General features: G+C 57.6%; 3 protein-coding genes across 12 annotated transcripts; 1 reads left to right on the top strand and 2 right to left on the bottom strand.

The window, feature by feature from the left end:
* The first annotated feature begins 906 nt into the window (after positions 1 to 906).
* NECAB3 (N-terminal EF-hand calcium binding protein 3) lies at positions 907 to 21,471 on the top strand. Of its 10 annotated transcripts, XM_081559732.1 has the most exons (14): positions 907 to 1,127; positions 3,131 to 3,155; positions 4,672 to 4,780; positions 5,735 to 5,760; positions 5,934 to 6,031; positions 15,422 to 15,562; positions 18,235 to 18,371; positions 18,644 to 18,762; positions 18,884 to 18,963; positions 19,067 to 19,120; positions 19,631 to 19,743; positions 19,914 to 19,991; positions 20,482 to 20,573; positions 20,652 to 21,471. In XM_081559732.1, the coding sequence occupies exons 1-14, from the start codon at positions 1,011 to 1,013 to the stop codon at positions 20,678 to 20,680; spliced, it is 1,218 nt and encodes a 405-aa protein (XP_081415858.1). In that variant the 5' UTR covers positions 907 to 1,010; the 3' UTR covers positions 20,681 to 21,471. The 10 variants fall into 10 exon arrangements, with proteins under 10 accessions (XP_081415858.1, XP_081415861.1, XP_081415859.1 ...); XM_081559735.1 differs by lacking the exon at positions 15,422 to 15,562 and having other exon boundaries at positions 18,235 to 18,368; XM_081559733.1 differs by lacking the exon at positions 15,422 to 15,562.
* Positions 7,131 to 10,490, bottom strand: ACTL10 (actin like 10). Its single transcript, XM_081556830.1, has 2 exons — positions 10,452 to 10,490; positions 7,131 to 8,501 (listed from the first exon to the last, which is right to left on the bottom strand). Exons 1-2 carry the CDS (start codon positions 10,488 to 10,490, stop codon positions 7,248 to 7,250), a joined length of 1,293 nt encoding a protein of 430 aa, XP_081412956.1. The 3' UTR covers positions 7,131 to 7,247.
* Positions 11,531 to 13,127, bottom strand: C13H20orf144 (chromosome 13 C20orf144 homolog). The gene is made up of 2 exons (XM_081559743.1): positions 12,929 to 13,127; positions 11,531 to 12,011 (listed from the first exon to the last, which is right to left on the bottom strand). The coding sequence occupies exons 1-2, from the start codon at positions 13,055 to 13,057 to the stop codon at positions 11,586 to 11,588; spliced, it is 555 nt and encodes a 184-aa protein (XP_081415869.1). The 5' UTR covers positions 13,058 to 13,127; the 3' UTR covers positions 11,531 to 11,585.
* Positions 21,472 to 24,043: the final 2,572 nt, after the last annotated feature.

Here is a 24,043-nt window from a genome sequence, read left to right as displayed (position 1 = left end):
CTGTAGGATAGTAGAAATTAACGAAATTAACTGAGGAGGAGGAGGAAGAATACACCAAGCAGGAGAAGGCAATATGGGCCCAGGATCTGAGAGAAACCAGGGTGGAGCCCTGAGGTGAGGGCTAGAGTGGAGAGACATTCAGTCTTGGGCTTTATTCAGGGGGAAAGAACTGGTGAGGCAGAGAGGAGTGATGCTCCGTTTTTATATTTTAAAAGCTTCCTCTGGCTGCTGTGGGGGAGGATAGATTCAAAAGGGGGACCCATGGTGGGGGAGGGAAGTCCGAGTTGAGCTTGAGAGTGGAGGGTGACTGGCACGGATCCATTTAGCATACCCTTAGGTGGGCTTTCTCTGAGCCAACCCCTATTTTAAGCCCTCACCGTCAGTCCCCACAGCAATCGCGTCTTCCCTTACTCCCATTTTGCAGAAGGTACACTCACAGGTGAAGGTGCTTGCGGGTTTTGCCCACCAGGTGGCGCGCCTGTGCTCCCGCAGTTCACTTGATCCTGTAGAGATGTGGAGACCTGCCCTCGGTGGGCACGCGCAGCCCCTCCCGTCCCGTTCCTGGCTGTGTAATATTCCACACCGGCCGTCATTCGCTCAGCGCGTCCCCAGGAGGGAGTGACCCCTTGGGTGACTTCTCCCCAGTGGCTGCCACCCCCAGAGAATGGGGAGTCGCAGAGGTGCATTGTGTTGGGGTTCTGCATCGCGCGGCTCTTGCCGCCCTAAAGGCTGGAGTTTGCTCCCCTTTTTCAGACGGGGAAGCTGAGGCCCTGGAAGCGGGTGGGCGGAGGGCCGAGCTCTGGCGCTGGCCGGGGCTGGGCTGGGAGGGGGGCCTCGGCGGCCCGCCCGGCGGGGGCGGAGCTGCGGGGGGCGGGGCCCTCAGCCTCCGCGCCGGCGCCGATGGGCGGGCGCCCCCCTGCGCGTCCCCCCAAGTCCGCGGCGGCGGCGGCGGCGGTGGCGTCCAGAGCCCGGAGCCGCAGCCTAGCCGGAGCCAAGCGGGTGGCGGCGCCATGGCGTGCGCGGGGCTGCTCACCGTGTGCCTGATCCGGCCGCCCGCGCCCGAGCCCCCGCGAACCCCCGCGCCCGCGCCCGCCGCCGGGCCCGCCGGACACGCGCTCTTCCAGGACGTGAGTGGGGAGCGGGCCGGGGGTGCCGGCGCTGTGGCCCTGGGGGTGGTCAGTCTCTCGCGGGATCGCTCCCGGTCTCTGTGGACAGCCTCTCACTGTCTCTCCTTGCCCTCGCTCATTCTGATTTTCCTCGTTCCTATGTCCGTGTGTCTCCCTCCAGGTTTGTTGGGGGCTCTGCCTCGGCCCCTGGTCTCTCTCGCGATTTCTCTCTCTCGCTCTCTGTTTCCATGTGTCTCCCTTATCTTTATCTCGCTGCCTTTGTGTCCCGTGTTCTGCCTGTCACTCTTTCTCTGCTTATCTCTCCTTGCCTCTGGTTCAGTGTCGCTGCCCCCGCGGCCCCCCCAACCCCAAACCACCCCCTGTATGTGTGTGGCCGGGTGGGGGCTGTCAACTCTTGGTCATGGGAGCAGCCACGGTGCCCGTCTCTGGCAGCCCCAGGCTGGGCTGACCCAGACAAGGGGGCCTGGGAGAGGAAGCAGCCTCCCGTGATTCCTGACCTAGTACTGACCCCAGAGCCCCTCAGATCCCACCCAAGGGCTGTGGGATCCCAGAGTTGGCTGGCGCTACCTACACTCACCCTCTGTGGTTTGTACACCCTCCCCTTGCCTGGCAGATGGCCCTGCAGCCCCTATGAGCACCTACCTGGAGCTCCCTGGCCCAGCCTGGGTCACTCACCTGCACCCCTTCCCCACCTTTCACCCCTGTGCGCAGCCTGTCCTGTTCCTCTTGCGTCTCCACTCCCAGAGGTCCCTTTCTGGTGGGAAAGGCTGTTCTGCCCCCTCTCCACTGTCCCTAGTGACTCAGCACCTTGGCCAGAGCCCTCTCAGCTGGAAGGGACCTGACCCTTCCATTTCCCAGATGGAAAAACCAAGGCCTGGAGAGTTAGGGATTTGTTCCAGCTCAAACACGGAGGCAGGGGCGCACTAGGGTGTGGCCCTCCATGTCCTCAATGTTCACAGCTTAGAACCCCTCCCCCTCCCTATCCCCCCCCATGTCTGTCTGTCCTGGCCAGGCCACCCTGGGTGGCTGTGTGACCCCGAGCGAGCCGGTGGCAGCCTTCTGTGAGTCAGGCTTCAGGCCAGGGAGTACATTCATCCCCAAGAAAGCAGCCCGAGGGGAGGGGCGCTCAGAATCTGGAGCTGACCCGGGCTCTGTCCAGGCTTTGGCCTGCCCCTCCTTGCCAGACCTGCTGGTGCCCTCTTTGCTGGTTGTTTTGGGTGACCAGGGAGTCTCCGATCCCTAGGGGAGACAGGGACGGTGTCTGGACTTCACTTTTGCTACCTCTGTTGTCCTTCCTCTCTGTTTCTCCATAAATACCATCTGTCTACCCTTGCTTTCTATGCCTTACTTCCCCTGCACGTACAACACACACATACACACACGGGCCTGCCCAAGACCCTCGTACTGAGTCAGCCTCATAGGAAGACCCAGCCCTGGAAGGGTTAACCCCGAGCTGTTCCTTGGTGTGCTACTGAGTAAACAGGCACCCACAAAGGAAGGGCTAGCCACCGCCTGCATGGCAGGGTCTCAAGAAGCTGACAGAGAAACAGCCTGGAGTGGGCAGAGTCTGGGACGAACCATAGGCACACGGCAGAGTTGGGGTTCAGGTCTGGGATGGGTGCCCGGGATCTTCCGGCCGCATCTTGGCCCGTCTCCCCACCTGCCTCAAGCTGGGACCGTTCCAAGGGCTGATGCATCAGAGAGAACTTGGGATCGACCCAGGGGTATGGGAGGTGAAGGTGCGGAGAGCCAGCTTGGAGCATCCCCCACAAGGCCAGGCCCTGCGGGAGAAGGGAGCAAGCCCTGGGGCCCGCTGTGTGCTCTTCCCGTGCTCTCCTTGTTGAAAAAACCCCTGGAGGGCTGAGCTGGGCAGGGGGCTGGGACCAAGCTGGGCAGGAGGAAGGGAGATGCAGGGAGCAGGCCAGTCAGCTGGGGCTCTGTGGAGTTTCGGAGGGGGTTGGCTCTGGCCTCCCAGCTCCCACCCCTGCCATTTTGTCCTCTAGGTTTTCCGCCGAGCAGACAAGAATGGTGAGTGTGGCTTCCCCTGAGTCCCATGGTGGGGGTTGAGGGGCATCAGAGAGGCTCGGGGGAGGGTTTGGGGCACAGTTGAGAATGGAGAGAAATCTTGAGAGGACCCGAATCAGAAGAATCAACCCAGGTGTCCTTCTCAGAGGAAGTTTTTGTTTTGAATCCAGTTTGGCAGGAGGGAGAGTAGAGGAAATGTGGTTTAGCCAGAGGCTGGAGGTAGGGGCTGACTTTCACGCAGTGTTCTGGCCCAGTGGGGGCTACTTCCTGTAGATGACCTCCTGTTTTCCTCACCACTGCCAAAGTCTTCACCCCATTTCACAGACAAAGGAGCCGAGGCCCAGAGAGGTACAGCAGGCTGCTGGAGGTGCTGGGCCTTGAACCCGGGTCTATGCGATGCCTGGTTCCAGGCTCCCTCTGTGAAGGGCTTGGAAGGGTGTGGTCACGGAGCCAGGGCCGTGGGGGATTTTATCGTAGATTCTTAGAGAGCTCAGTAACTTTCCATATTATCAACCACCTGGATGCAGGGAGGGCGTGGGCGGGACAGAGCTAGGTCCAGGTCAGCTCCCCCGATGCTCTGAGTCCTGGGCAGTCTCCGATGCTGGCCTGGCAAAATCTGGAAAGCTAAAGCAGGAGCCATCAGGGGATGTTGCAGGCAGGTTGCTGCCCACAGATGACTCAGAGCAGCCCACGGTGCCCTGATGGGCCAGTGGAGGGTCTGAGCTGAGACCACCCGTCAGCTTTGACCTCACCTTCACCTGGCCTCCTTGAGAGAGGACTGGGTCCCCACCCCTTGCCCTTTCTCCCTGGGTCTCCTCAAATTTGTTTCAGCCGGTTGACCAGGGCACGTGGTCTCATTTGGATCACAGCATTCTGTCTGGGGAGGGAGGCTCAGGCCCTCCCCAGCTCCACTCTCTCACCCCATCTGCTTAGACACCTCACAGGCCAAATCCCCGGTGCCTCTGGCTAGTGCTCTTATGCTCTCAGCCTCTGTGATGGGGAAGCAGCCTCTGTGATAGGGAGGTCTTTCCCTCCCGAGCCAGCCTGCTGCTTCTTACTGGGGCCCTGCTCTTAGGAAGATCTCATCTGACTCCCTGCGGCTTCTCTGTGAAGGGCCTGGGTCCAGAGCATGGAGGTCCCCTCCACCCGGGAGCCATGTGGGCAGAGACCCAGCCCTTTTTCCTCCAAGTGACATCTAGGCCCTGCCATGATCTGACTGTGACCCAGGCTGTTGTTCATTTATTTCTCCATTTGGCAAACACTGAGTCCCTGCAGAGTGCCACGTATGCACTGTCTTGTCCCTCGGGTGCCTGCAGAGTGGGCCCTGGTGCTTGAAGTGGGGGCCCCAACACTTTGGTCCCCAACGGCCAGGCGTCTCTTCCAGCCCAGAATCCCATTTCACTTGGCTGGGTGGTTATGAGATGCTGCGAAGCCTTCAGGGGGCCTCCATCGGGTGGCAGGGGTGCAGCCAGGGCTCAGAGATACTGACTCTGCTCCCCGTGCCCCCCCACCCTCCCAGATGACGGGAAGCTCTCATTTGAAGAATTCCAGAATTACTTTGCCGATGGGGTTCTCAGCCCCGGGGAGCTGCGAGAGCTGTTCAGTGGTGTTGATGGGCATCCTGCTGAGTGAGTATGGGGGTTGGGGTGCACACGCCGTGTGTAGATGTGAGCCCAGGTTGTCCCTACCCCACTCTGTCCTCTGCTTGCTTGGGTTCCTTATGGAGGATGGGGGGGCACGGGGAAAGGGGTGCCAGGGCTAAGTGCCAGCTTTACCCGCCTACCTACCCCTTCCCTGGCTCCAGCCCTGCCCATCACACTGCTTCCAGCTGGGACCCCAAAATAGCCAGGCCTGAGTCACCACCTATGGTTCAGCCCACAGGTGCCCCCCCCAACACTCCCGCTTCCTGCTGATCGACCAGCCGATGCCTGGGGGCAGCTGGGCCCTGCCTGCTCCCACCCATGGATGCAAGTGCTCCCACATCTCCAGGCCTTCGTGCAAATTTGCTTGCCTTCTCCTGCTTCCTCACATGGGTGCACACGTGTGCACAGCTATCCCTCCCTCTCACTTCCCCCTACTCCCCTCTCCTCAGAAGAAATTCTAGGCTCCCATGACCTCCCATTTTCTGAGGCTTGGGCCAGACCTTTGTCTGCACTGCTGCTACCTCACCACCACCAGATACACCAGTCAAATTCCTCATCCTTCAAAGCCTAGCTTAAGGAGCCTCTCTTCCAGGAAGCCCTCCCTGACCTACAGATACTCCATGCCTTTTTTCCACTTCCACAGACTTGACTTCTCCTTCCCAGCTCTAACCACTCCTCTCTGGCTTGTGTTCACATCTGTCTCCCCTAGTCTGAAATCCCCTCGGAGGTTGAGAGTGGGACTGAATTTTTCCCCTTAGATATTGTTTGGTGGGCTGGTAGTACCCCATCTCTGTCCACTGAGCATCTTAACGTGGGGTGGAGTCAGAAGTTGCCTCCGTGTCAGGCTGAGCTGGGCAGGGAGAGGAAAGGACCACTGGCTTCAAAGTCAGTCCTAGTTTACCAGGAGGGTCTGAAGGACGCCGTCTCTTTTCCCTGCAGCAATTTGGAGACGGAGAAACTGTGCGGTAAGTAGGCCCACGGGGGTGTTTGTCTCCTGGGCAGGTGGGTGTTGCTGGTGTTCTGATGGAGCAGGCTGGGCTGGGCTCAGGGTATAAGGCCTGGTTGGCTGCTGGGGAATTCTAGGTTGTAAATGGGGGGATGTACCCTAGGAACCTTTGAGTATCTCCTCTGCCCTCAGACTACTTCTCTGAACACCTGGGGGTCTACCGGCCTGTGCTGGCGGCGCTGGAGTCTCTCAACTGTGCTGTGCTCACTGCCATGGACACCACCAAGCTGGTGAGTGGAGGGGCTGATGTTTGCAGGGGGGTGGCAGGATGAGGGCTGGGGGTGTCTGCTATGCTGTGGGAGCCTCCATCATCTAACTCAGGGCTGTGGGGCTAGAGACCTGGCTTCCACTTTCTGGCTGTGCATCTTTACCTCTCGGTCTCAGTTTCCTCATCTGTAAACTGGGCATATTAATAGAACCTACCTCCAGACATTCGTTGTGACAATTAAAGGAGAATGAAGGCAGGGAGTTTTGTCTGTCTTGCTCTCTCTCTGCCTGGCTCACAATAGCCACTTCATACCTGGAGCTGCTGCTGCTTTTATTACTGACCAGACCTGATTGTTGTAGAGTATCAAGCCCAGCTCCCAGCAGGGATGGGTTTGGGGTAGGGCATGCTCACATACATCCACAGGCCCATGCTGGTGTGTGGAGCTTGGTGGCGGGGGGCGGGGGTCAGCCCGAGGACATGCGTGAGTAGACAGGCATGTGTGCACCCATGTGTTTGTGTATAGTATGGACACACGCGCACAGCATAAACAGTGCTCACAGCCAGGGCTCCAGGCCCTTGGGTGGTATTTTTAAAAACACCGAAAGCTACCCTTCCCTTTCTGTGTTCCTTGTAAGAGATGTCTCCACCTCTCTTTGTCCCATAGCTCTGAATGAGGGGTCGAGGAGGGAGCAGTGAGCAGCCTTGGGATTGTGCCTGACCTCATTTTTACAGAAGGGGAAACTGAGGCTCTCTGTGAGTTAACCATAAGCTGAGGACAGGGCTTCCCCTTCTGGTTGCTTTCACACAGGGTCTGGTAGCTTTTCCAAGGGTCACCCTTTGGGGCCTGGGATGGGATGGGGATCCGAATGCTACATGATGAGGGGTTGGTGTGCTATGATGACTTCCATATCTGTGGCCTGGACATCAGTAGGGGCAGCACTTTCCCTGTTGCCATGGAAACGGGGCCTGGGGGTGGGCAGCTCTACTGGCATTCTCTGAACTGGCACTGGTTAGTGAAGATTTACACTGCAGCTCAAAGTAAGAGCCCCAGGGTTCATGACCACCCCCTCCTGGCCCAGAAAGGGGTAGATGGTGACCCATCACCACACGACTCTGCCAGCTGTAATCACTAAGGTTTTATCTGGCACTCAGTGCCTCTGACAGAGGCAGCTCAGCCTGCCGAGCATCTGCCTCTGCAGCGCCCCCTTGTGGCACCATCCCTTCCAGTCCAGCAGGACTCAGTGGAACACTTCGTGCACCAGTCTGGAGCCACATTCCTGGTACATGGCCCGGGTCATCCAGCGGCACTGGAAGGAGCGCAGCGAGGCTACCATGGAGCCGCCCGTCCACACCGCTGTCCCGCGCCCAGGCTTGGCCACCAGGCGTGGCTGCAGTGTCTCACAGCCGTGCCGCCGACATTGGGCCTCCAGCTCCAGCTCCAGGCGCTCAGGGAAGCCAGGGAAAAGCGTGGAGCCACCAGCCAGCACCACGGTGTTGGCCAGCCGTGTCCGTAGTGTCGCGGGCACCCTCTGCAGTGCCCGGAAGGCCAAGATGGGCAGTCCCGGCTCAGCCTGGCCTAGCAGACTCGGCTGGAAGAGGGGTTCCGGGCAGCAGAAGCGCTCGCTGCCAAGGCAGACAGAGCACCCACTCCCTAAATAGAAACTGACCGGGTGGTGGCGGGCAGGATTACGGAGGTCACCCTCGAAGTCTAGCGACACATAGCAGCAGCGCTTCTTGAACTGTGTGATGACCTTGTGGGGCAGGGCCTGCAGTCGGTAATCAGGGCCTGCTGCCACCAGCAGGTCCCGCAGGTAGCGCGACAGGGTGCTGCCAGCCACATCCAGCCGGAAGGTGGCCTTGTGCCACGAGTGGCCCGCATAGACAGGCGTGGCGTGGCACACGCCCGCGCCCGCCTCCAAGGCCAGCCCGCTGAACGCGCCGACGGAGCAGAGCGCCAACAAGGCAGTGCTGGCCAGGTGGCACGCAGGCACTGCCAGGGCCTCGAACAACAGTTCAGCCACCCTCTCGCGGCCCACGGGCGGCGCCGACGGGGAGTCGCTCACGAGCACCGGCCACTCCTCCGTGCACACCCGCAGGCCGCCCACCAGCAGGCGCTCCCACAACCCCTCCAGCGCCTCCCAGTCCACCACCACGCCGTGCTTGATGGGGTGTGCCCGCGCCACGCCGCCCGCCAGCTCGCAGCCAGGCGCCCCGGGCAGCACGGGCCGGTCCCAGCTGGGCACCAGGCTGGAGCTCTTGAGTACCAGGCGTGGCTGCTCCTCTCCCGCGAAGCCCGCCTTGGTGAAGCCGGAACCCTGGTCCACGACCACCGCGACATGGCCCAACGAGGACAGCCGGGGGGCCCGGCGACTATTGGACAGCGAAGCCACCTTCGGGCCGGCAAGCCCTGCAGTCAAAACCTCGGCCCCAGAAGGCTCAGACCCGCCCTTGGCCTGAGAACCGCGTCTCAGCTGGCCTCGATGGAGGCCCGCCTTTCAGCTCTCAGCTCTACCTCCTGGGCCCACGTCCCCACCTTTCTGGGCTCAGTTCTTGGGCCGCGCCCTCTGGTCCCGAGGTCCCCCTCTTCTGGCCTGAGTAGTGGTCTCTTCAGCCCTTGACTTGGCTCCGCCCCTGGGCCTGAGGCCCGGCCTCTGGTTCAAGAGTCAGGTTCCGCCCTCGCTGGGCCCTAGCCGCCTCGGGCCGTCTTTCCCCTCTTCCTTCTCAAGGCCCCACCCTCTCTCTGAGGACCCTCCTCAGCAGTGCGGCTCCGCCCCCCTAAGCTCTCGCTTAGATGGATGATGAGAGGAGCGGGCTGAATCCTTGAAGAGATTGAGAAGCCTCCAGGAGCAGCTCAAGGCCTTTGTGGCAATGTTATCCAGACATCTGTTCCCCTTGGGGACCCAGGAGTCCAGCTCGACCCTTGAGCCTCTAGCGGTCTCCTGGCACTTCTCAACTGGGCATGACCGAAGTACTGTGGCTCCCGGTGGAGGTGGGAGGGGGTGGTCAAAGAAGCAAGGAAAAGAACTTGGATTGGATTCATTGTGACCTCAGTTCTAAGCATCTGCTGTGCTTCCATAGCCTCTACCCAGATGAAAACGCCCAGACCCGCCTGTCTTCTGGGACAGGGCCAATGGCCATGATTTTGACATCCAGGGATGTGGCTTCAGCCACCCAGCTGTGCTCAGTGTTTATGCTCAGGGCTCAGTTGTGTCCAGCTCTTTGCGACCTCATGGACTGTAGCCTGCCAAGCCCTTGTGTCCATGGAATTTTCCATGGACGAATACTGGTGTGGGTTGCCATTTCCTACTCCAGGGGATCTTCCCAACCCAGGGATCGAACCTGCATCTCTTGCGTCTCCAGCGTTCTCAGGCGGATACTTTACCACTGAGCCACCTGGGGCCAGCACAACCAATTTAATTGCTTCCCCAAACCACTTTGATGAGCTCTGGATAAACGTACAGCCCCTCTCCTCTCCACACTGAAGAGAAAGCTCTTAAATCACTGATCTCCAGCTACCCTGAAGATCTCTATGAGCTTAGCTTTCAAGGGCCCAGGTAGCCCACAAAGGGATTCTACCTTCAGGGGTTTACAAACGTGGGCCTGAGTTTGTGACTCAATTCTGAGGCTGCTTTCACTGTGTACTGAGTGAGTCCGAATCTCACCCTGGGCTCAGTTACTTCCTCCAAAAGGCGGTCATCCCCCAAAAGGCGGTCATCCCCCGCCACAGGAAACAGGCCACGTCATGTCTCTGCAGAGTCTTTTTTTTCTCTTTAGGACCATTATGGTTGCAAGTTGAAGACCTATTCAGGTGAGCTTAAGCTAAAATACGGATTTTATCACAAGAACCTTGTATGTTTCATATATACTAAGGGCAAGAGTGAAAACAGGTTTTAGGAAAAGACTGGAAGCAGGGTCTGGCTGCCGGGCTGTGGGGGACCCAAGAGGTGCATTGGGCTCTGCATTGTGTTTATATTCTTCTCAAGACTGGCTTCAGCCTGTGCATGTTCTCATAGAAAACACTGTCTCCTACAGTTCCTGAGGAGGAGAAGGGGACAATAGAGGGTGAGATGGTTGCATGGCATCCTTGGCTCAATGGACGTGAGTTTGAGCAAACTCCAAGAGATAGTGAAGGACAGGGAAGCTTGGCGTGCTGCAGTCCATGGGGTTGCAAAGAGTTGGGCATGACTGAGCGACTGAACAACAGTTCCTGAATTACACACCCAGGGAAGGAACGGATAGGACTGGGCTTGGGCCAGTTGCTTATGCCAGGAGATGTGGCCACATTGAAGAAGGTGGTTACCCTGATTGCAACCATGTGGATGGTAGGAAAGGGTCAGTTCTCACAAAGCAGCGGGGGAGATGTGACAGGTAGTGCGACCTCCAGCTTGATGCAGGCAATGTGGTGCTGACACTGACAAAAGTGTACCTTCAAGAAGTTGTACCTGTGGTTTTAGTGAGCTGGGACCTTCACCCCTCTGCATCGTACTCCCCCCAAAAGGGGCATTTTGAGATTGGTTGCCAGCGGAAAGCAGGCTGCAGGTTCGGCAGGGCTGGAAGGGACAAGAATGACTAGGGTCTGGCACTGGGTTTGGGACCCAGGCGCATGAGGAGGAGCCAGGTCCTGCCCACAGAAAGTGTGCCGGGCCTCTTGTGGATGAACTAGGGAGGTGAACGTTGAATCGAAGACCACAGGTGGCAGTATGCCAGAGCAGGAGTGAGAGTGGAAGTCACTAAGAAGCCCCAGAGGGAAAGACTGAGGCTGGGGATCTGGGCCTGTACATTCCAATAATAAGTCTGGGTGTTTCCCTGTGGGCAGTGGAGAGCCAGTGTGAGCTTATGAGCAGGAGTGTGAACTGCCCTACAGATAAGTGGTTCGGAAGAAGCCTTTGGCTGCAGTGTGGGGAAGAGGAATGGGGTGGGGTAGGTGGGGAGACGGTGATTGAGGTGCCTTGGGGGTCATCAAGCACAGTGGGGTAGGATTGAGGGGTCAGAGGACCAGGGACCCCAGTCTCTCCTTCTGGGTGCTCTCACAGGCAGGATGTCAGTCTAAGGCTCAAACTATGCTGACTGTGGACCTTCTCAGTTCTTCCCCACGGTGGTGGCTTTTTGCCTGGGACTTTCCCTCAGCTAGGCAAGACTTGTTGAGTGCTGGAGACTCTTGGACTTGCCTGGCCTCTGCTGGAAGCAGGCCCCTCCTTCTCCCAGCGTGGCCAAAGCCTGGCTTTGCCCAAGCTCTCTTCCGTCGATCTGCAGGCCTGGTGGCGGGATCTGACCCTGGCCAGGAGTCGCAGGGAGAGAAGAACCCTCCCTCCACTGTGGTAGGGTGCCCCCTCTCCAGTGCGGCACAGGGGTTCTGACACTTGGGTCAGAAGAAAGGAGAAAGCAAAACCAGCCTTGGCCCGAGGCCACGGCCATGGCTCTGACACCCCGATTCGCCTGTTCCGTATCTCGCTCTGGGCCTCAGTTTCCCCCACCTCGTCTCCACGCCCTGACGCCTCAGACCGGGCTACAGACGCCAGGGTTGCTATGCGCTCTTTATTGGGCTGGACCAGGGTCCGGGGGTCCGGGCCAGGCACTCAGGGCCGCGGGCGGGGACAGCGGCGCCGCTTGCGCGGCTGCTCCTCGGCGGCCTCGGCCTCGCAGTCGGCCTCGCCCTCCGTCAGCAGGCGCGCGTAGAGCCGCTGCCAGCCCTGCGCTGCCTTGGCCCCGCCCCCCGCGCCGGCCCCGCCCCCGGGGCCGCCCGCCGCGCGGCGTCCCTCCTCCTGCAGCCGCGCGTCCAGCAGCAGCAGCAGGACGAGGATCTTCTTCATCTCGCGCGCGCGCGCGCCCTCGCGCCGCTCAGCGCCGTCGCCAGCTCCTCGCAGCATGGGTGCCGCCGCCGGGGGCCCCGCGGGGGTGTCCGCCGCAGCCTCGCTCGGCCGCTCGGGCCGCGCTCCGGGCCCCGCCGTCGCCCCGGCTAGTTGCTGCCGCTTGTCCAGGGGGAAGAGCAGCACGATCTTGGCCTGCGGGTGGGACAGGGGCGTGAGGGGAACGAGCTCCGCCCGCCTGCCTCCCGAGGACCCTCACCCACCCGGGTCCTGTCTCCCAGAAGTCCGCCCTCTCTTGTTTCCTTGGCGCCCCCTGTCCTCCCAGCCTGGGTAGGGGGAGGTGGCGGAGGCAGGCACCCTGCTCCATCTCCCAAGACCCCTGCCTCCGCCTCTGGAAACCCTCACCCAGCCCAGGCTGACTTCCTGAGACCTGACTCCGATCAAGTTTATGAGATTTCCCTGTCTGCCCTTCCAGCCTTGATGCTGGGACCCTTCACCCATCCCGGTCCCGGCCCAGGGCCTCATGCCTAGTTGAAGAGAGGGGAAAGTAACACGTTTTGAAGCTGGGGAATGGAAAGGGGGTGATAAGAGCACTCCCTGTGCCCATAGCCCCAGTGGCAGCCACTAAGGCTTATTCACCATGCTGGGACTTGCACCCATCTGTCCCGGGTTCGGACAACCGTCTCCTGCACACCCTCCTAGGCTCCCAAGTCTCATTCACCTCCTGGTTTCTGGGATACCTGCTCTCCCTTCTGGGTTATTAGGACCCCATTCACACCCACGTGGGTTCCTGAGACCCTCAGCTTCAACAGGGGTTCTCTAATGCTTTCCTTAGGGACTTCCCAGGTGGTGCTAGTGGTAAAGAACCCGCCTGCCAATGCAGGAGACAGAAGAGATGTGGGTTCCATCCCTGGCTTGGGAAGAAATCCCATGGTCAGAGGAGCCTAGTGGGCTACAGTCCATGGAGTTGCAACCAGTCGGACACAACTGAAGCTGCTTAGCACACACACGCAACCCCTTCCATGCCCTTCGTGGCCTAGACCCCCAGCATCTGCTCCTGCCCACCTGTCCAGGTCCGCCAAACCCCACCTGCCCCTTGTCCCTGGACTCACGCTGGGCTTCTTCCACTTGAGGTGGTTGAAGAACTGCTGTTTGCGCTGCGCCTTGTCCATGTCAGGTAGCTTCTCCTTGCGGGCCTGCTTGGGCACTTTGGTTCTTTTGTGGGAACTGTTGTTTCCCATGGCAGGGCTGGTCACCACTGGGGACCCCAGCCCATGCTGCCTCTGCCCTGCCCTCTGGCTGAGGGCCCCCTGCCCTGGCTCTGTCCCAGGGACCACATTGTGACCTCATGGGTTGACCTCATCAGCTCCAGGCTCCGAGCTGCTCCTGCCAGAACCTACAGATGAATCTTGACTCCATTTACTCTGTGACTTTTGGTCTTGGTTTCTCAGTGTAAAACTGGGCTAAAGATTAGTGAGGTGATGGCTTGTAAGGTGCTTAGTGGTGGTGGTGTTTAGTCGCTCAGTCATGTCCGACTCTTTGTGGCTCCGTGGACTGCAGCACACCAGCCTTCCCTGTCTATCACTATCTCCCAGAGCTTGCTCAAACTCACCTCCATCGAGTCGGTGATGCCATCTAACCATCTCATCCTCTGTTGCGCCCTTCTCCTCCTGCCTTCAATCTTTCCCAGCATCAGAGTCTTTCCCAATGAGTAAGTTCTTCGCATCAGGTGGCCAAAGTATTGGAACTTCAGCATCCCTTGTTCCGATGAATATTCAGGGTTGATTTCCTTTAGGATTGACTGGTTTGATCTCCTTGCTGTCCAAGGGACTCTCAAGAGTCTTCTCCAGCACCACAGTTCTAAGCATCAGTTCTTTGGTGCTCAGCCTTCTTTATGGTCCAACTCTTATATCTATACATGACTACTGGAAAAAACCATACCTTTGACTATACAGACCTTTGTCAGCAAAGTGATGTCTCTCATTTTTAATGTGCTATGTTGGTCATAGCTTTTCTTCCAAGGGGCAAGCATCTTTTAATTTCATGGCTGCAGTTACTGTCCACAGTGATTTTGGAACCCAAGAAAATAAAATCTGTCACTGTCTCCACTGTTTCCCCATCTATTTGCCATGAAGTGATGGGACCAGATCCCATGATCTTAGTTTTTTGAATGTTGAGTTTTAAGCCAGCTTTTTCACACTCCTCTTTCACCCTCATCAAGAGGCTCTTTAGTTCTTCTTCACTTTCTGCCATTAGATTGGTATCGTCTGTATATCTGAGGTTATTGATATTTCTCCTGGCAATCTTGCTTCCAGCTTGTGAGTCACCCAGTCCAGCATTTCACGTGATGTATTCTGTATATAAGTTAAATAAGCAGGATGATAATATACAGCCTTGTCATACTCCTTTTCCAGTTTTGAGCCAGTCTGTTGTTCCATGTCTGGTTCTAACTGTTGCTTCCTGACCTGCATACAGGTTTCTCAAGAGCCAGGTAAGGTGGTCTGGATTCCCGTCTCTAAGAATTTTCCACAGTTTGTTGTGATCCACACAGTCAAAGGCTTTAGCATAGTCAATGAAGCAGGAGTTTTTCTGGAATTCTCTTGGTTTTTCTATGACCTAACGGATGTCGGCAGTTTGATCTCTGGTTCCTCTGCCTTTTCTAAATCCAGCATCTGGAAGTTCTCAGCTCATGTACTGTTGAAGCCTAGCTTGAAGGATTTTGAGCATTACCTTGCTAGCATGTGAAAGGAGTGCAATTGTATGGTAGTTTGAACAGTCTTTGGCATTGCCTTTCTTTGCGATTGGAATGAAAACTGGACCTTTTCCAGTCCTGTGGCCACTGCCGAGTTTTACAAATTTGCTGGCATGTTGAGTGCAGCAGCTCTTTAACAGTATCATCTTTTAGGATTTGAAATAGCTCAGCTGAAATTCCATCACCTCCACAAGCTTTGTTTGTACTAATGCTTCCTCAGGCCCACTTGACTTCACACTCCAGGATGTCTGGCTCTAGGTGAGTGACCACACCATCGTGGCTATCCAGGTCATTAAGACCCTTTTTGGATAGTTCTTCTGTGTATTCTTGCCACTTCTTCTTAATATCTTGTTAGGTCTTTGCCATTTCTGTCCTTTATTGTGCCCATCTTTGCATGAAATGTTCCCTTGGTATCTCCAGCTTTCTTGAAGAGATCTCTCGTCTTTACCACTCTATTGTTTTCCTCTATTTCTTTGCATTGTTCATTTAAGAAGGCTTTCTTATCTCTCCTTGATATTCTCTGGAACTCTGCATTCAGTTGGGTTTATCTTTCCCTTTTTCCTTTGTCTTTCACTTCTGCCAGTTGCAGAGTGAAGGGCCTGGGGAGTCTGTGGCTTTGGGCACTCGGGAGGCAGTGGTGCCATGGTGAAGATGCTACTCGAGGCCCCCATATCCTCCCTGGCTGCCGGCGGGGGCTCTGTTGTGGCTAGGGCCCTGTGGGCCCCCCCGGTGAAGTCACTCTCCCCTTGCCACACCTAGCAGGCTGGCAGGTGGGCGGTGTCGTGTGTGCCGGGGAGTGTCCATGGGTGTGTGCTGGACCCAACCTGCCACCCTATTTGTACCTCCATCGCAGCGCCAGGGAACGTGGATGAACCCAGAAGAGGTGCTGCTGGCCAGCGTGCTGCAGATCACCGAGAGAGCCAATCCCTACTTCATCCTGCAGCTGAGGAGGGGGCACATGGGCGCTGAAGGCAGATGTGGCAGGAGACTAGTGGTATGACAGTCTCTAGGTGAGGGGACTGTGGGCTTAAAAAAAATCCACAACCCAAAAGTTGGGCAAAAAACAAGATGGTGGAATAGAAGGACGTGCTCATTTTCTCCTGTGAAAATAGCAAAATCGCAACTAGCTGTTGAACCACCATCGACAGGAATATTCTGGAACCCACCAAGAAAAGGATACCCCACATCTAGGGACAAAGAAGAAGACAAAACAAGACAGTAGGAGGGGCACAATCATGTTAAAATCAAATCCCATACTACCTGGTGGGTGACCCACAAATTGGAGAACAATAATACCAAGAAGTTCTTGCACTGCTGCGAAGGTTCTAGGCCCTACATCAGACTTCCCAACCTGGGGATCTGGGAAAGGGACTGAGAATCCCTAGGGAATCTGACTTTGCAGGCCAGCAGGATTTGATTATAGGACTTCCACAGGCCTGGGGTAAACAAAGACGCTTGGAGGGTACCAACAATACCGTGTACACCAGGACCCAGAGGAAACGAGCAGTGACCCCACCGGAGATGGAGCCAGACTTGCCTGCAAATGTTTGAGGGTCTCCTTTGGAGACGTGGGTTGACAGTAGCCTGCCACATGGACAGGGGCACTGGCAGCAACAGTCCCGGGAGGCATGTGTTGGCATAATTCATCTTGGAGGTTGCCAACAGCTCCACCATAGAGCCCACAGACTCCAGGACTGGGTCACTTCAGGACAAACAACTAACTGGGAGGGAGCAGAGCCCCTCATCAGCAGACAATTGGATTCAAGATTTACTGAGCTTGGCTCTGCCCAGCAGAGCAAGACCCAGTTTTCCCCACAGCCAGTCCCTCCCAGCAGGAAGCTTGCACAAGCCTCTTATCCTCATCCATCAGAGGGCAGACAGAAGAAGCAAGAGCTACAGTCCCACAGCCTCCAGGATGAAAACCACAATCACAGAAAGCTAACTAAAATGATCACATGAAAAAAAATACAAATAAAAAATAAAATGATCACATGGATCACAGCCTTGCCGTGGCAAAGGGGCTTGTGCAACTCAATAAAACTATGACAAAACATGGTCCACTGGAGAAGAGAAGGGCAAACCGCTCTAGTATTCTCACTTTGAGAACCCTGTGAACAGTATGAAAAGGCTTCATGGTGAGGAGAGAGGAATTTCTGTGACCTGGATTTGCATTCTGACTCTGACACTCGTTGGGTGACCTTGGCCGAGGTAATCCACTTCTGTAGGCCTCAGTCTTCTCATATGCAAAATGGAGTCAGTGATGGTGCCTGTAAATTACTATGAGGATTAAATGAAACTGCTTGGAAACAGGGCCTGGCACACAATGGGTGCTAGCGTCCGCCAGGTTCTTTGTAAGTAACAGAAACTGATCAGTCACCTTAAGCCCTAGAAAGGGAATTTATTGGATGGATTTCAGGAAGCTCAAAAAATGGCCAGGAAGTCCAGTGGCTTGGAGAAACCACTAGCCTGTGTGAGAATGAGAGGTCCCGGCCGCCACTCTGTCTCTGTCCGTCTGATGGCTGAACTGAGGCAGGTCATGGGTGGGAGACGAAGCCCTCGATGTGTGATGCCTCTGAGGTCCCTTGGGGAGGGGTCGCCTCAGCTCCCTGGGACTCCCACCCTGGGCCGAGTGTGTGTATGGGGCTGAGGGAGGTGTTAGTGAGAAGACCCTCAGGAAATCTATGACTGTTAGATGTACAAGTGGGCAGGTTTCTTGTTAGTATTATGTTTGACCAGAAACAATGGCAGTGTGGCATGTGGGATCTTAGTTCCCCAACTGACCAGGGGTTGAACCCGGGACCCCTGCATTGGGAGCATGGAGTCTTAATCACTGGACCACCAGGGAAGCCCCGTGACAGCAGTTCTTTATTGAGGACGTATGTACCAGATAGTAGGCTGAGCCCTATATAGGAAATAACTCATTGGAGCCTCTCAGCAGCTCAGTGAGTTGGCTGTTACCACCCCTGTTTTATAGGCGAGGAAACTGAGGCACAAGGAGATGAAGGCGGTTGGGGAGTCTGGGCATTCCAAGTGGGCAGCACAGGGCCTGGCAACGGTCGGCCTCCTTGTCTCTGCCTACCTTGGCAAAGGCTAGGGGGAAATGGCAGTGTAGACAGGGATCAGCACTGGGGTATGTGACCCGCTGTCTTGTATCTACAGCTTCTAGTAAGAAGTGCTCGGTAAATGTGGGGTGCATGGATGAGTGATTGAATGAATGGATGAATGCCAAGATTGTGAGTTTGGGGCCAGCTGGTGAGTGTGGGGCCATATCACACCATCATTTTGCCTCATGTGTCAAAATTGCCCTGCCCCAGTCCCCACCCCCACCCAGTCTAGCTATGCCTGGGGCCTTACTGCCTGAAAGTGGTGGCCCCAACAGGGAAGGGGCCTTGAGGCTCAGAGAATGGGACACGCTTCTCTGGGTGTTGGCTTCATCCCTCCCAGTGAGAGGCCGGGCCCAGACAAGGACAGAGTCTGGGGTTTGCTGCCCACCCCCACTGCGGGAGTCTCGGTGTCCTCCTGTTTATGCCAAGTCTGCAGGCCCTCTGCTCTTTATGCTGCCACCGGTGCTCTGATGGGCAGGGGGTGGGGCACAGGGGGGCAGCACCCTATTCAGAAATACTACTTGGAGCCGGGAAATGCCAACCATGCCCCCCTCTTCCCCAGGAGTATGAGCGGGCCTCCAAGGTGGACCAGTTTGTGACACGCTTCCTACTACGGGAGACGGTGAGCCAGCTCCAGGCCCTGCAGAGCTCGCTGGAGGGGGCGTCAGATACTTTGGAGGCCCAGGCCCATGGCCCGTGGTACGTGAGGCGCTTGGCCACCTGCGGGTCCAGTTCATGAATCTCCGTTATCTCCGTGTGTCAGGTCCCTCAGCTTCCATTACATTCCACAGTTCTGGCATCCCGGAGCCCAAATTCTTGTTCTTAGGCAGGGAGGTCAGGAGAGGGTGAAAAGGCGTGGCTGGCTTTGCCACTGGGCCTCAATGTCCTGAAGCTTGTCTTACCCACCCAGGCCTGTTCTGGGGGCCCCATGGGTCTGGGAGCAGTGGACTGACCCTCTCCACTCCCCTCAGGTCAGATGAAGAGAGGGTGGAGGTGCCGAGCCGGCCCCGAGGCAGCCGGCGGGCAGGGCGCAGGGCCCTGCGGAGCGTCAGTCGGTCATCCACCTGGTCTCCTGGCTCCTCCAACACAGGTGTGTCTGCGGTGGGGTGGGAGGGCACAGCATCCCCCGGGGCCCCAGTGTTTGCTCCTCCACTCGCCCTCAATGCACCCTGAGAAGCCCCCAGCCTGAGGGGCCCGTGCCCGACCCCCAGGGCAGAGCTCCGAGGCCGAGATGCAGTGGCGGCTCCAGATCAACCGCCTCCAGGAGCTCATCGACCAGCTGGAGTGCAAGGTGAGTGCCTTGCGGCCACCGCCCTGTGCCGGGGGAACTGTCTGGGACCCACACAAGCCAGGCCCACAATGGGGACCCGGCCCACGCTCTGCATCCCTCACAGGCTCCCCGGCTGGAACCCCTGTATGAAGAGGAGCTGACCAAGGGGCCCAGCTCGGTGAGTCTGGGAGAGGGGCAGGTAGCTGGCGTGGGGCCGAGAGGAGGCTGTGAAGTGAAGAGGTTCACAGGGCTAGCCGCCCTTGGCCTCTGTCTTGTACATACACCCCCTTCTCCAGGCTTAGCCCAGCCTTTGTTCCCCGGGCCTAGCGGGCAGGTGCGGGGTTCTGGTCATTGCTTTGTGACTCTGCAGAACTCTGTCCCTCCATGGGCATCAGCGTCCCCTGCCTACAGTTCTGAAAGCTGGGCGTGTGGAGCAGTGTGGACAGAAACTGAAGGGGGCGGTGCTGGAGGAGAGCCGGCCAGTGGCTGGAGCGAGGCAGTAACCTTGGCAACAGGAGGAGGAGGATGGAGCCAGGAATGCTGGGGGCCGCATGGGGGCAGGAGCCCGACCTCAGGGTTGGCTGGGTCTGGTGCAAGCCAAGAAGGGCAGGGCCCTCCTGAAGGCCACAGCAGGCCCTCACCCGCTGCCCTGCCCTACCCCAGCTGACCAGGCTGCTTCTCTTGCCAGCACATCCTTGTGGCCCAGAGGCAGGTGCAGGTGGCAGAGGAAGCCCTGCAGGACTTCCACCATGCCCTGTGCTGCTACGTCGACTTCACGGGGTCCCAGAGCCACTGCCTGCAGTGAGTCCTCAACTGGGTGGTGGCCGGCTAAGGTGGGGGGTGGACGGCTAGGGAGGAATGCTGGGCTGGGCGTCCTGGGCCAGGGCTCTCGTTAGACACCCCTGGTGAGGTGGGTAGGGGTGGTGGCAGCCCAGGCTTGGCCTGGCCTGGCCGTCTCTTTGGCCCTGCAGTGTGTCTGCCCAGAAGATGCTGGACAAGGCTTCCTTCACCCTGTACGAGTTCTGGCAGGACGAGGCCTCCTGGAGAAGGTAGGAGCGGTGGTCTGACGTTTATTGTGGGACCTCGAGTGAACCAAACCTGGGTTCAAATCGTCTGCTAGTCACTGGCTCTGTGACGTCAGGAGAATTACCTAACCCCTCTGAGCCCCAGTGGCCTCCTTTTCAAAATGGGAGCGATGCTAAGTCCATCCTCTTGTCACCCTTACGAGATGACATGTAGAGAACTGAACACAGTGCCAGGTACCAGGTAGGTGCTCGGTGAATACACACAGCTGCCACCGCACCACACCCCATGCCACATGCCTTGTGTATGACTGCATGTAATCCTCACGGGATCAGTGAAGTGGACACTGCATCCCCATTTCATGGAGGAGAAAACTGAGGCTCAGAGCCACTATGAGGAATGACTGAGATCTGAAACCAGGCAGCAGGACCGGGCGGGAGTGGGGAGCTTTTAACCATGTGGTCCTGGTCACTGGGGACCAGCTCCGGCCTTGGTCCACTCTGCGGCCCTCCCCAGGCACCAGCAGTCCGCCTGCAGTAAGGCCTTCCAGCGCATCCTCATTGACCATCTGCGGGCTCCAGACACCCTCACCACTGTGTTCTTCCCAGGTGGGCGGTGGTCACCAATCCTCTGGGGAAGGGCAGTGGGCACCTGATGGCCTCTGACTCCCAACCTCTGACCCGCAGCCTCCTGGTGGATTATGAATAATAACTGAGCCTGATCTGCACAAGACAAGGACCCCAGAGCCCTGCCTGCCTCCTCCTGGAGCTTCGGGACTGGTCAGCTCCACTCAGCTCAAGACCAGGACGCTGCCACCTCTGTAATTGGGACCCAGCTCTCAGAGCCTCCCAGAGCCAGCTGGTGGAGAGTCTCACAGCCCAGGGATCAGAGACTGGGCTGCTTGCTTCCTCTTTAACAATGTGTTTTATTGCTTATAGCTTCGGCCTCTGAGATACTCTGGTATTTGTCTGGCCTCGGGAGGCCTGGATTCTGGTCCCCTCTGCCCCTGCCTTGCTGTGTGACCACGGCAGGTCCCTTCCCTCTCTGAGTTGGCCTTGGGCTGTCTGGCTACCTAGTGGGTGCCTGCTTTCTTCTTGCTGTCTTGGGACCAGGCTTCTGCTCTTCCCCAGCCAGCAGCAGAGCCAGGGCTGATGCTCAGGAACTGTCCTCCACCCCACCCCCGACCTCGATCCCCAAGACTGGGCTGGGCTGGATCAGTCTGCCGTGTGGGCAAAGGACCTGGGGGTCCCCACCCTCTTCCTGGACCAGCAGGCTCCTAACACTTTCAGCACCCGTGGCTGCACCAGAGCCCTCCGGAGGATCCTGGATTGGTTTGCATGTTATTTGCATATTATTTGCATGCTCATTCCCACCCATACTCAGGGCACTATGGGAAGCCCCAGGGTGACCTTGCTAAGTAGCAATAATTTGGGCCCAGAGTCACCTGCTGCCCCCAGATACCTCTGAACCCCAGCCCAGAGGCAATAAAGGCAGTGGTCACCTCTGGCATTGCTTCCATTCTCTCTCGCAGCAAGAAGGCCTGGTCCCTGGGCCTGTGGATAGTGGGAACTTAATCATGGCCAATCCAGGTTCCCTCAATTCAGGACCTTCTCAATCCACAAAGCCTGATTCTGAAGGCTTTCCTGGGAAAGGAGAGTGGACATGGGCTCTGCCGTAACCCCCCTAAAATCCTGGGGGTTCTAGCTTCACCCCCTTCCTTTACCAGCAAGGTGTGGTATGAAGGTGAGGGCAGACCACAGAGCCCTCTCAAGGCCCAAAGAGCATGGCTGACTCCTGTGAGAAGACCTGTCCCCAGAGAGAACCTCCCCGGCCCTTCCCAGCTAGACTTGTCACCAGCCCTGCTGCCTGACAGCGCCAGAGGGCAGTTCTGGGAGAATGTTGGATGAGTCAGTCCTCCCAGCTACGTGGACCTCCTTCCAGCTGTCTGAGGGGAGGGACGTGGGCATGGAGGGAGGTGACTGATATGAAGGTGGGTGGGAGAGGGCTACCCAGGTCGTGGGCTGTAGCAGGGAGGCACATGGCAGCACAAGGGCACAGGCTGGCCTCTGACCTGGTCTGGAGGGCGTGGGGTCAGGAGCATTTAGGCAGAAGAAATGTACAAGGTGAGGCTCTGAGCGGGAGAGCTTGCCTCACTGAATGGAAGGGAGCTCAGGGGTGGGCTGAGGTCAAGGCCAAGGCAGGGAGGCAGCCGGGCCTCGGAAGCACTGCATCTTGCGGAAGCTGCGGTAGGCTTTACGGGTGGCTGGCCAGTGGGCTGAGTGCCATTTCACCAAGGCACCTGGCTGCCCCGCTGGTGCCAGTCGTGGCTGGGCCCTGGGGCATGGCCAGGAAGGCAGCTCAGACGGTGCCAGCTCAGGATAGATGCCCTAAGGTGGGAGGTTTCTCCCCGGGGATCCCTGTAGGCGTTCAGACTTGCAGGGACAGACAGCTGCTCCCACTGGCCTGGCTGCCCAGGCCAGGAACCAGCACAGGGGTCTGGGGGCCCCTGGCCAGCAGGCTACCACACTTCCTGGGCTCCTGGCAGTTCCTAGAAAGTGCTGCCAGCACCTGAGTCACTCAGGTCTGGGTGGCTGGAGGAGGGTCAGGGTCTATCTTGTTAGAGAAGCCCATCTAGGAAGAAGTAATCTGGCTGTCTGCCCTGTTCTGATTCCTTCCATTTCTTCCACGAAAACAGCACCAACAGCAAACCCTCAACACTAAAAAACTTCCCGTTGCCTTTGAACAAAGATGCTGAAATTCTTCAGCTCAGGCTGACATCTCTCAAGTGGGTGCCTGCTTCACCCTGTGATGGAGTTCTGAAGTTAACACCTTTTTTATTTAAAAAAAAAAAAAGATGGGTTGCATCCTTCCTCCCTGGCTGAAAGTTTGGAGCGGGGAGGGTCAGTCCTGCAAGGTCTGAGAAGGCTGCTTGGAAATGGTGATGTTGGGTTAGAACTGTGAAAGGTGAGTGAGGGTCTCCAGACAGAGGTGAGGGGTAGACAGGCAGGGAGAATGTTCCAGACAAAGGGAGCAGGAGGAGGAACAGTGGAGTGCAAGGGATGGGAGGGGGGCAGGGAGACCAGGTTAGCAGGGATGGGAGGGGGGCAGGGAAACCAGGTTGGGGGGATTCCGAATGATCAGTCTCTCAGGGAACGGGGAGCTGGGTGTCACCAGACAGGGGAGTGCTGTGGGCAGGTGTGGAGCTGGACAGGAGAAGCCTGGAATTCCAGCTACAGGGAGAACGAAGTTCTGAGCTGGGTCCGTCGGAGCACGGAGAGCCCCAGGCCTTCTCACATGTCTACTGAACTCTCAAAAGGCCACATTCATTTCCATCCTGCCATCCCTCTAGGCCCTCAGGTCTCTGCCACCTTCATCTCTGGTTGAGATGACTGTGGCAGGTTTTTCGCTGGGTTTCCCTTCTACAGTCCATTCCCCAGAAAGAAACAGATGAGGGGGTGAGGTGGGGGGGGGTTTCAGACATTGCCATGGTGACCACACCCTTCTGGCTAAGACCTTTCAATACTTTTAGATCAAGTCTGATATCTTGACTTGGCATTCAAGGCGCTTAGCAATCAATACCCACTCCTATTATGTGCAGCCAGCCTCCTCTCCCTAAAACACTCCAGCTGAGCTGGGTTATCTGCAACCTCGGTCAATCCCCTCGAGGCCTTTGTTCCCTCCCACTCCCCTACCCCGTCCACTGGAGAAATGCCTCCTTAGCCTTCAAGCAGCAGGTCAAAGCCATCAGGTCTGACCTGCTTTCCCACTCCTGGCCCTCAGTGCCCCTCTCTCGTTGGCTCTTCAGCTCATTTCAACAACCGCTCGGCCCCGGCTTTGTGGCCGGTGCTGGGGACGGTGAAATGTCCAAGGCTGGCGACAGCACCTGGGTCAAGAGCGGGCAGAGTAGTGAAGCTGGGAGATCTCAGTTCCTCCTGCCAACTGCCACACCCACCCTTTCACCTGCCTCCTCACCTTCCTCCCACCTGTGCTGGTGACTCAGCTGCACACATCAAAACCTGGGGCCTGGCTTGGTGCCAGGCCAGGTGCTGGCGAAACAGCAGCAGTCTAGGTGGCTCCC

This window comes from Giraffa tippelskirchi, chromosome 13, assembly GCF_054371585.1.
Source record: "Giraffa tippelskirchi isolate mGirTip1 chromosome 13, T2T-mGirTip1v1.2.pri, whole genome shotgun sequence".
Taxonomy (NCBI): Eukaryota; Metazoa; Chordata; class Mammalia; order Artiodactyla; family Giraffidae; genus Giraffa; species Giraffa tippelskirchi.
The sequence above is the reverse complement of the archived record's forward strand: the minus strand, read 5'-3'. Positions and strand labels throughout refer to the sequence as shown.